The sequence below is a fragment of the Pseudomyrmex gracilis genome, unplaced genomic scaffold (assembly GCF_002006095.1).
Source record: "Pseudomyrmex gracilis isolate BER0280 unplaced genomic scaffold, ASM200609v1 scaffold_212, whole genome shotgun sequence".
Lineage (NCBI taxonomy): Eukaryota > Metazoa > Arthropoda > Insecta > Hymenoptera > Formicidae > Pseudomyrmex > Pseudomyrmex gracilis.
This window is the reverse complement of record NW_018020796.1, coordinates 255,503-266,397: the sequence shown is the minus strand read 5'-3', so window position 1 is coordinate 266,397 and position 10,895 is coordinate 255,503. Positions and strand designations below refer to the sequence as shown.

The 10,895-nt window shown below is 42.3% G+C and overlaps 2 protein-coding genes and 1 long non-coding RNA gene across 5 annotated transcripts in view; 1 reads left to right on the top strand and 2 right to left on the bottom strand.

Annotated features, from left to right (window-relative positions):
• Positions 1–760: 760 nt before the first annotated feature.
• LOC109858550 lies at positions 761–1,506 on the top strand. Its single transcript, XR_002250629.1, has 2 exons — positions 761–1,246; positions 1,333–1,506. It is a non-coding gene; the product is annotated as an uncharacterized LOC109858550 (long non-coding RNA).
• Positions 1,507–1,600: 94 nt separating this feature from the next.
• LOC109858549 (pyrimidodiazepine synthase-like) lies at positions 1,601–4,055 on the bottom strand. The gene is made up of 5 exons (XM_020435927.1): positions 3,705–4,055; positions 3,466–3,571; positions 3,061–3,304; positions 2,760–2,981; positions 1,601–2,667 (listed from the first exon to the last, which is right to left on the bottom strand). The coding sequence occupies exons 1-5, from the start codon at positions 3,730–3,732 to the stop codon at positions 2,533–2,535; spliced, it is 735 nt and encodes a 244-aa protein (XP_020291516.1). The 5' UTR covers positions 3,733–4,055; the 3' UTR covers positions 1,601–2,532.
• A 1,958-nt stretch (positions 4,056–6,013) lies between these two features.
• LOC109858548 (transcriptional regulator ERG homolog) overlaps positions 6,014–10,895 on the bottom strand; it is a 50,919-nt gene continuing 46,037 nt past the window's right edge. For all 3 annotated transcript variants that reach the window (XM_020435926.1, XM_020435924.1, XM_020435923.1), the window contains one exon: positions 6,014–10,340. In XM_020435926.1, coding sequence (XP_020291515.1) covers positions 10,004–10,340 — 337 coding nt within the window. In that variant the 3' untranslated portion in view covers positions 6,014–10,003. The remainder of the gene's footprint in view (positions 10,341–10,895) is intronic.

Here is a 10,895-nt window from a genome sequence, read left to right as displayed (position 1 = left end):
GGTCTAAAGAGTATCTCCTTAGTTTGTCACGCCATAAGGGCGGTCGTTATTTTAGGTATGTACCGGAACCGCTGGGCAAACCTTGGTACTCTAGGACTAAGAAAGGAANGTTCCTCCCAAGACAGTTAATCACCCTAGTGTCTAGGATCCGTACACACCACACAGCAGTGAACAGTCACCTGTTTGAGAAAAATATAGTTGATAGTGCTATGTGCCAGTGCGGCCAACCGGAGCAGAGTGTTGATCATGTATTCTTTCATTGTCCATGCAATAAAGATAGTACAGACAGGTTGCTGATTGATTTGTACCACAACGGGTTTAGCCCTCCGTATAGTGTGGAAAAGGTTGCCTTTTCCAGTAATTTTAGCGCCATGTTTGCTTTACTAAAGTTCGTCAATACAGCCAACATAAGTATATAACTGTCCTAGCGGAACGCTGTCTCCTTTGTAAACAAGCTTTTACCCTTCCCTCCCCTTCCCCTTCTACTCCTTTTACGTTTACTCTTCCCTTCCTGCTTGTTACCTGTCGTTACTAAGTCCTTAGTCTCAGTACACAGCGCAGCAGACAGACTGGTGTCATATCCAAACCAACCTGTGCGCGCTTAAAGCAAAGACTGGCCGGTGCCTAAACAGTTAAAGGGGCACGGAGCCATAAGTGCAAAGAAGAAGAAGAAGACTATTACTTGTAAGTGGATTATATTTTTATATAGAATCGTGATAGATTTTGAAGGAATAATTCTTAACACAAGTAATAATTTCTCAACCGCGTGATGCAATTGTGACCATTTTCCGGCTCTGTAACCATTTTTCTCTCTCTGGTTTTAGTGTTTTCTCTGGACGTAGTGCAATGTATTTATCCTAAATTTTTGTGATATCATTATTTATTATTTATTTATATTATGCAACGCGTTGTCGCGGTCGACATTTGAAATCCGCCGGTGTCGCACTTGCATCATATATATGTACGCAAAATACGTACGGCGTATCCAATCGAATCGCAAAAGGGTTATCTTATCTAAAAACTGGCGTACGAGTTTCCTCTCTTCATTTTCAATGAATCATTGAACGACATTGAATTGAACTGACGCGTACGCCCACGTGTGTCATGGTCTTGTCAATTGTTGTCGTAAAGCTACTTCAAAAGTGTAATAAGAAATAAATCTTGCAGTGTCGGCTGCGTTAAGAATCCAGCTGATTTATCATCTAACTGAACTGAAATGACGCGGGAAATTAGTATCATCGCCAAGGTACTTGCAATCTTTCTTTTTCATTATTAGTACAGTGATTGAGATCGCGAAAGATAAAAGCGTTTGATTGTTATTGTATCTCCCAGATGAAATGTGTGGAGGACAGTTTGCAAAACACTTGGTACAAGGTTCAAGTGATCGAGCAGAAGCTGAAAACTAAGTTATTTACCATCGAGAATCGCGAGAGATTGGAGAACGAATTGAAAAAAGTCAAAGAGGTTCTCAAAAAAAACGAAGAAGAATTGAAAACTTTAAGAAAAGAGAACTCAAAATCTTTCATGATAGCATTGTGTCTGGTCTTCCTATGTTTTCTTTTCTATGGGGTGTATATGATGATTTATGAGAACGTTTAGTTTCTTGACTGACGGATTATGACTATTGATTTACTCGGATGTAGATTGTGTAACTCATCTCTGGAATAAGATGGTGGTTTAATCATTTATCAATTGATACAATGGATGGTTTGGTTTGGTGCTCTTTTGGCTCGGTGGACCTATAAAGCTAGTCCATACGCCATTCTATGTCTTTGATAACAGATTTAAAACCGTAGGTTGGGTTCCTGACGTCAAGCCACGAAGTTGTATATTTGTTTAAATTAAAGATAATAATAAAGAAAGTGGTATAAAACACCGACAATTGTCCAAAAATATTCACAACGTAACTACATCCAACCGATACGGCTGATGCAATCCAACTTACCATAGACACAGATGTAGCATCTTTTTCTTGATACAACAGAGATCACAAGTACTGAAGTTTATTTAGGAATAAGAGGGAACATTTTAAGATATATTTGTAATCATTTTTTAATTTTGATATTTTGTATATATGTAATATATAGTACCTAGATACAATTACACCCTTAAATTATAATACCGCCAATATCAATATTGTAAGTACATATGAACAAAACAGAAAAATAGGCCTATGTATCGATGTAACATATGCAAATGTTAATAAACATAAATTATTGTTTATAATTAAATATTTTACTTAAACAAATTAATTTTTCTGCATTTGTGCGTTAGCTTAAATTTAAATTTATATTTTATAGGACACAAGACTCCTCTTCCCTGATAATTAGTGTCTGTTTTTGCTCGTCATGCAGCTTTATTTCTAAATTTTATAAATGCAAGTTTTAGGAAATGCAATTTTCACTATATAATTCTAGTAATTTACACCAGCGTTGCTTGCTACATTAAGTCATACAACGGAATGCGCGCAAACCTGATCGTTCATCTTAAAATTAAACAGAACAGATTTCTTAATTTTGTATCGTTTGATTTTTATCTCTTAGTGGTTAACATGTCGTAATTAGGTATCCCCGTCATGTAACTCTTTATGTACTTGGCGTGTACTTCGGTTTCCAGGTAAGTGCCACGCACCGCCGGATGGTCTTTCATAGCGATTTTCCATTCAAACTGTATTGAAACAAAAAAACATCGCTTTAATAGTGACGATCTCTAATTGTATACACACACATCGCCTTCTAACACAGCGATATTGTATTTACCAGACACAGGAACCGCTGTTTAGGTGCCACAAAGTCCTCCCCTCGTATGAGCCTGATAACATCCGCTCTCTCGCACCACGGCCAAATCATGAAATCCACCATACCTGGCTCAGAACCTCCGAAGAAGGGAGTTCCTCTCTTCTTCAACTCTTGCTCGAAAATGTCTAAACCAGTTAATGCCTCTTGAAACGACCGTTGATCAAAAGTTGTCAAATAAAATCCCTAAACACGACATCCTCCAATGAAATGCAAACGGTTTTGATTTACACTCACGTGTAAAAAAGAAAAATGATCAATCTACCTTGTACATAGGCGTTATCACTGAATTAAATCTGTCGATCAAGAGTCTGTCTTTAGCTTTCTTCAAGGGATCGTTTGGATACAGTTTGTTCTTTGGATAAGTTTCATCCAGATAGTCGGCAATAATTAAACTCTCGTACAATATTTCCCCTCCTGGCAGTTCGATGCAGGGAACCTTCTGCAAGGGATTTTTGTCCACAAACCATTCCGGTTTTTTCTGTAGATTTAAATTCACTGCGTCATATCTAAAAATAAAAATCCACACATAACAGGTAGGATACACATGTGTCTATGTAAATAAGTGCTTACATAATGTTATTCAACATTTATTATTTCGAGGTCAAATCGATCTTCGGTGCAATCGCGCAAGTAAGTAAATAAAAATATTTAACATATATATATTTACGGAATTTGCTTAGCGTCCAGCACCAGGTGTATTCTCTGCGCGTAAGGGCAGAATCTCATGCTGTACAAACGTATTTTGCCAGGCGCGAGAGGCGGCGGCACCGATCCTGAAAGAAACAAGAAACCGTCCAGAATTCCAAACAAACGTTCTGCCGTTATACTCGTCAATTCGCGATCATCAGTCACGCGATTTATATAAATTTTTGCAAAAAAATAATATTTCTCTTAATTTTTATTCACCAGTACTCAAATGCGGCGTGTTGGACATTTTGACATCCGGTCGGTTAGTTGCGAAATGTGAAGTTTTTAGAAAAACTTCGCAGAGGAGCGATCCTGATATTTCCACTACTCGGGCGGCGGCGTGCCGGCGGCAGAGAAGAAATAAATATATCGATGACCGCGCGAGTCGGCAAAAGCTCGTCTAGCTGCACGTACAGGTGTCGCGATTACACACACGTGTCCTTGACACAACGAATCCTGCGTATCACGGCACACATGCGCGCCTCGTCTAGCTGGAATCTAATTTCTTCCTTTCCTTTTCGTCCGTGTTTTTGCTTTCCGACATCGCTCACAATTCGAATTCGATCGTCACAAGTGAGCGGGAAGATGAGAAATACACACATCCGAATCGCGAGATATTTTCAAATGCACCCTCTGTGTGTGACGAGCGGATAAAACCTTACCTGTCGGTAAGATCGGTTTTTCTTTCTCGGACGACGATCGATAAAAAAAGTGTTTCCATTGCGTTACCGACGAATCTGTTCGTCGAAATTCAACCAGGTTTCCGCCAGATAACGCTCCAACATCTCGCGAGAGCTTCGAGCTAACGCAAATTTGTGTAACCTTCGCGGAGATCGGAGAATTCGCGTTCGAGCGAAACGCGGTAACGTTCGAAAAAAATCAATAATATCATATTTACGTTTGTTGTCGCGCTCCGAATGTGCGGTTTTCAATTAATCTATCTTATCATGATCATCAAAATCTTGCTGGCGGTGAGCCGCAAAAAATACGAGCGCGTCTATTAATTGTTTGATTTTTTTTTAACTCGATATTTCTCCTTCCAAAATATAAAATGGCCTCGTCCGAATGGATTCGACGTATCCGGAATTGGTGCAACTTCTGGTAAGAATAAAAGATGCATTTTAATGGAAACCGAATGTGTGTGTGTGTGTGTAAATAAGACAATATGTTATTCCGAACGAAATCGCACTCGTCTTTTGTTTCACTCGCGTCGTTTTTCTCTAAAACGCATCATTTTCGTTGTCATTTCAGCGCAACGCGCGGGATTCGACGTAAGAACCCGATTACCCGAGAAATGTCGTCTTGAGACACACACGTCCCTTATAATTTTAACACGCGCTATTGCATCCGGCCGCAATGTGCATCTGGACGAGGATATTTGAATAATACACGTAGGAGGCAAGATATACCCAGAGAGGGTGAGTAGCACGTAAGATATGTACATGTGTACATATATATGATATGTTATAAGGAGCGCGTATATGTAAGTGGAGGCGGTGTTGATAACGCTAACAGCGAGAGAGGAAGAGTACACACGAGAGAGAGAGAGTATATGGAGTCGATGATGGTGAAATGGGTGTGGAGATTGCGTAGGTGCTGGAGTAGCGGAGCTACTTGGTGGTAGATGGTGATAGTATATAGTGATGGTGGTAATGGACACACATACACCCATACAAAATCATGGCAAGAGGAAAAGAGAGAGAGAGAGAGAGGAAGAGAGCAAGTGAATCAGAGTGAGGAAGAGGGTGAGAGGAGGATGAGGAGGAGGAAGAGAAAGAGAGAAACTCACAGGGCGGAAGAGGACAGGAGAGAGAAAGGGAGGAGGAAAAGGAACGGCGCGGGCGCTGATTGGTAGCAGAATCGATTAGCCAAGCCGAGCTAAACCTCCGGCACCACGTTCGGTGCGGCGACGCCGCGAATTTCCCGAATGGGGGTTTCCCGTTGGGGCGGACCTCGCCGAACTCGGAGAGAATACACACCCCCGGCCCTCTTCTCCATGGCAACCCGACCAATTCGCCAACCGCCGGCAACCGAGACTGACCTACCGTGTGTTCCTGGGGGCTTATTTTTCTCTCCTGTCTTCTTCTCCTCCTGGCGTCTCTCCGCGTGTGTTCTCCTCTTCTCTTGCACCCACCTTCGCGCTTCCTCCATCGCGCTTCGTGTTCTTTTGTGTCTCGCGCGCCGGTCTATACGTTCCCTTTGTCTCGCTTCTTCTTTTTTTTTTTTTTTTTTCGACCAGTTTTCGTTCACACTTACATACACGTACGAGACACGCACACACACACACACACGCGCGCGCGCGGAAGTGGGAGGGAAAAGCTGCGGAATCTCGGTGTTTTTTTTCTCCTCTGATACTTTTCTCCGCTTGTTTTCCGCGCGCGTCTGTTCCCTTCTGTCTCCGTTTCGCTCTCGTCGTATCGTACGCCGAATACTACCTTGCGCGCTTCTCGCGCACAAGATGTCGAAACAAGAGATCGGTTTGAAGTACACGCGTATGGAGAAATATATAACGGTATATAAGGCCTGCATTGATTTTGCCGACGACTGATACAACCCCGTCGGCATGTTTAATTAGAACATGGCGACTTTAATACAAGCGCACGACAACAAGAACAACAACAGCGCTCCCCCCCTCCGCGCTTACTTTTTGAATTTTTTTTTTTTTTCTTTTGTGCCCTCTCTCTCTCTTCGCGAGGAGTTCCGTTCTCACGTCAAAGCGACGAGAAAAATTCCGTGCGCTCTGCCTCTTCGATCCTTTTCTTCGAGAGAGGGGAGGGGATCGCTTATCTACCTAACCCTAAACGCGATCTACGCTAGTTATCCAGACATCCCTCGTTCGTTCGCTCATCCATCATTGTCATCGTCGTCATCATATAGTCATCGCAGCTCATCATTATTCAACCTTCATACATACTTCGAAGTCACGCCCGCTCCGAGAGACTCACGCGCGCGTTACACACACTCTCGCGCTCTCAACGTGCACACACACACGAGAACAAAGTACCTACACGATTATTTCGTATTTTGTGACATCCTCTCTCGTCGCATTCTCGCGCTAAGAGACTAAAATTCTCTCTACACGCCTACGCTACACATGAAAACACCCTATCTACATGAGAGCGCCCTTCGCGCTCGGCGACGACCCGTCGGACCGGATTCGGAAACCGTCGGTATAACGTGTTTTGTTTTGTTTTGTTTTTTTTTTGTTTTTTTTTTCTCCCTTACGGATGTTTCGATCGGTCCCACGGGACGGCCCCGCTCCGAAGAGCCGCGCTAATCGTTAAATTTAACTCTAGGAATGCTTAGGGCATATACTTACGAGTAATATGGTACAGTATACGACTTAAGGAGAGAGTTACGCATCTCTTCGACACGAGGTACGCCTTTCTTTTCGGGGGTGGGACGGATTGCCGACACGTCGAGGAAGAGTCATCTTATTGCGTCGCACTTTGTTGTTCAAAACAATTTCCGGATTTCGTTCCGGAAACTATGCGTAATTTTGCGTAAATCAGTTTTTTTTTCTCTGCGTTTTATATAAAATTTCGAACGTGGGTGTTTTTTTTTTTTTTTTTATATCATCTTCATTATTCATCATCGAGAATATTACCGCGCTCGTTCGCTCGATGTTCAGAAATGCATCCCGAATGCACATTGAGGTTTTTCTTCATTTTGGAAGTTCCAAATGAAGAATCCACGTGTGTTTCGGTAGATTTGAAAGAGTAGGTTTTTTTTTTTTNTTTAGCAAAAAACACACAGCATTGAAAGAAGTGGTTTTCGTAGTGGAAAAAGAAAAATAATTTTCAACTCGAGCTACACCAATTGCTATTTGCTACCGTGAACAACTTTCGCTCCGAATTGTTCGATCGAAAAAACCCGGTCTCGGCAATCCACCCTTCGTCTCATTATGGATAGAGCGGCCACATATATATATATATTATATGTATATATATATATATATATGTATATACCCGACGTGTGATTCTCTAAAGAGAAAGAGAGAGAGAGAGAGAGAGAGAGAGATAGAGAGAGATGGAAGTTTGATTCTGATTGCGTGTGCCGTCAATTGATATGACTTAAACGTTGTACTTTTTTGATTATCGTCTACATTTCTCGATGACGGATGATGAAAATGTGGTTTCGTTGTAAAATTATTATTAATCGAGAAACGGGTGATTCGCACTTAAGCGAGCAGCGTACATGACCGATTCACACACACACACACACACGCACGCGCGCACACACACACACACACTTTCACCAATATACTCGTCGATGGTTCATTCTTCTGCTCGCCCGTCGCCCGATTTGTTTAATGTGGCGTCTCTATCCATTTCTTAACGTAACAAATAAGTTAAAAGAGTTTATGATACACGTATTATAAGAGTTTCTTTTTGATTTGAATCGAACACGCGCACACAAACTCCCGTGCGATCGCGGAATCGAGTCACTCGCGGTGATGATGTCGAGCACGCGAACGATCGTTGCTCGTTATCGAGCAACGCAGTTTTTCGCAGTTTTTCACGTGCACGCATGTTCAATTCAATCCAATTGGAAAAACATCGCCGACGACGTTCGCGAACTTGGCCGGCTTCTTATTTACTGTGTGTGTACGGAGCTTTTTACGTTTCCTTTGGACCAAGAATGTTTCGCGCGTTCAATTTGCCGTCACGCGGTTGTATTACAAAACTCCTATCTTGTTTTTTTCTTTTCCTCCGGAATATTTTCACAAACGTGCGTGGTATTCTTCAAAATTCGTGAGCGCGCGTTGATAAAAAAAAAAAAAAAAAAAAAAAAGAAAATTAAGTTAATTAACGTATGACTAGATACACACAGTTGCGGTGACACATTTCGCTTTGGTATTCGGTATTTATCATAACGCGCGCTCGGGTTTCGGCAAAAATTCTACGGCGTGTATTTTATTTATTTCCCCCCCTCCCCTCCCCCCCCGATAAGAGCAATGACGGCAAAGAGATTCGCGTGAATTCATATCTCACGGACGCACACACCCTTTATAACGTAATATGCATTATACTGTATGTACAACGTTCTTACAATAGTTTTTTTTTTTTTTCTCGGGCGCGCCGTCGGCCGCGGCGAATCGAAAGTCCATAGAGCACTCGTTTGACGTGAAGAATCGCCTCTGTACATTACGGCGGCGCCGTAAATGTTCACTGATTACGACGACGTTTGTTTGTCGCGCTCGGTCGTGTGTATCGCGTCGAAGTTGCGACGGCATTATTGCACTCTATCTGTGGAACGACTGTCTTTAAGATTCAATCGTTGAATCTGTCCAAACCACGTTTCGACTACAAATATATATATATATCGTCTATTTTTATTTATTCAGTGTTTTTTTTTAATTGTCTGACGGAAAACTTGTCTAAATGTCAAGATCTGAGAAACACTACTGTTCGTTTAGTGTCGAAGTCGATGATATGTTAAACAAAAAAAACGCAGTTAAAACCATTTTAGCGAATTGAATCTCGCGATTACGTAACAGGAAAACTGTCCTCCTTAGCTAAAATATTCTATCTAGCGCATGGGAAGAATAAAAACAACTGAGGTTTTATTCTTTTGTTTGCGCCGTCAGCACAGTTAGGACAACTAAGTTAAACATTTTCTTTGGATCAGAAGACATGTCCAAACTCCGGCTCCGGAGCGGTGGGCAAAACCTTTTTCCCCTCTCCACCGCTGAACATGTGTGTCTGATATAGACTATACTATAGTATCGTTTAAATACTACAGTATAGTCTAGTAACATTTAAATATTATAGTATAGTCTATATCAGACACGTCCAGCGATGGAAAGGGGGAAGGTTTCGCCCTCCGGAGCCGGCGTTTGGACATGTCTGTTCTAGACGTCTACAAAGCCTTTAGGACTTTCTAGCTTTATTTGGAAGATGGAACGTAAAAAAGACGTGCGTAAAACTTGCAATACTGCAATATATCTTGAAAAATGCAAAAAATGTGCAAGACATAACATCTTAACTAAGGACGGCAGAAAAGAGCCTCTAATTGTTTTCCTTCGCGCGCGCGAGTTTTTTTTTTTTTTTATTCTTTTTATCGCAACAACTTCAACACGTATACGCGTCACTGACGGATGTCTGTTGTTTCCGCTGCTACTTCGTGATTGTCGTTCCTTATTGCTTAAGCTTTTTATATAAATTTTCCCACCCCCGCTCGCGCTTAACTCTGACACGAGGAACAATCTATTAAAACACAAAATAACACACACTGCGAACAAAATATAATAATGTACACGCGGGATGGACAGATTCGTGCGAATACTTCAAGCAACGGTGCGATCCGAGCCTTCTTCTTCGAGATGGGAAAAACGAGATTAAGGGAGGTCACAAAAATCGTGACGCGCAAATTAACGTTTACACACGCCGCCGACGACGGCGGTGGCGGCGGCGACAGAACTCGCGTTCCGTTTTTTCTTTTTTTTTTCTTTTTTTTTTCAAGTAGAAACATTCTTAACGCGGTGTGCCCAAGGCACCCCAGTGCTCGGCGGCGGGTCATGCGTAATGAGGATACGTGCCGAGATGAGGCGGCACGTGTCCCGAGGCCGTGTGATGGCCGGCATACAAGTTGGCGCCCGGACTCGTCGACCAGTAGCTCGACGCCGACTGGAACAAACCCCCGGGAACGGAAACCGAGACGGACGCCGCCGGCGGCGGCATCAGGTTCAGCTTAGCGTGGCCGTAACCGGACATAAACAGCTCGCTCTGGTATTTGTACGCCGCGGGATCGGCCGCCGCCGGCTGCGTCGCCGCCGCCAATCCCTGGAAATCGAACTTGTACGCGTACCTCTTGCCGTGCACCTTCGTCATGATGTTCTTGTCGTAGTAGTACCTGCGAACACAGAACGAGGAAACTTTGAATTTCCGTTTGAGCGAGAAAAAAATAATCGTTTTTTTTTTTTCATCACGATTTTGATACCAATTCTTAATTAATTAAAACGAAATTTGTGAAGTGAATTTTCAATCCTCGCGAAAAATCTGTTCCGTTGCTTTAAAGAACTTTATTACAAGGGCTAAGAAAATTTTATTTTATAACCGCACAAGTACAGTAGATTGCGCTATATCGTTCGGGCGTCAGGGACAAACTTTTATTGCTCGCGCGCGTATAGAACTAAGATAAGTTTTAGATCGATTTGCGGCCTTTAATTTTTTTCACTTTGAAATTTTGTAACTGGCACACAGCATCTTCGAAAGATCACAATTTCAGCGACTAACTTAACCGATATTGTCGATCCCGTCAGTATACAGGGTGTCCCAGAATGGCCGTACAATCTCTCGTAGGCAGGTAGAAGGAGTAAAACTGAGTCAAAAAGTCTTATACCATTTTGCTAGATTTGCAATAGTTACTGAGATTTTAATTAACAAAGATCCGCGAATAAGCGTGCAT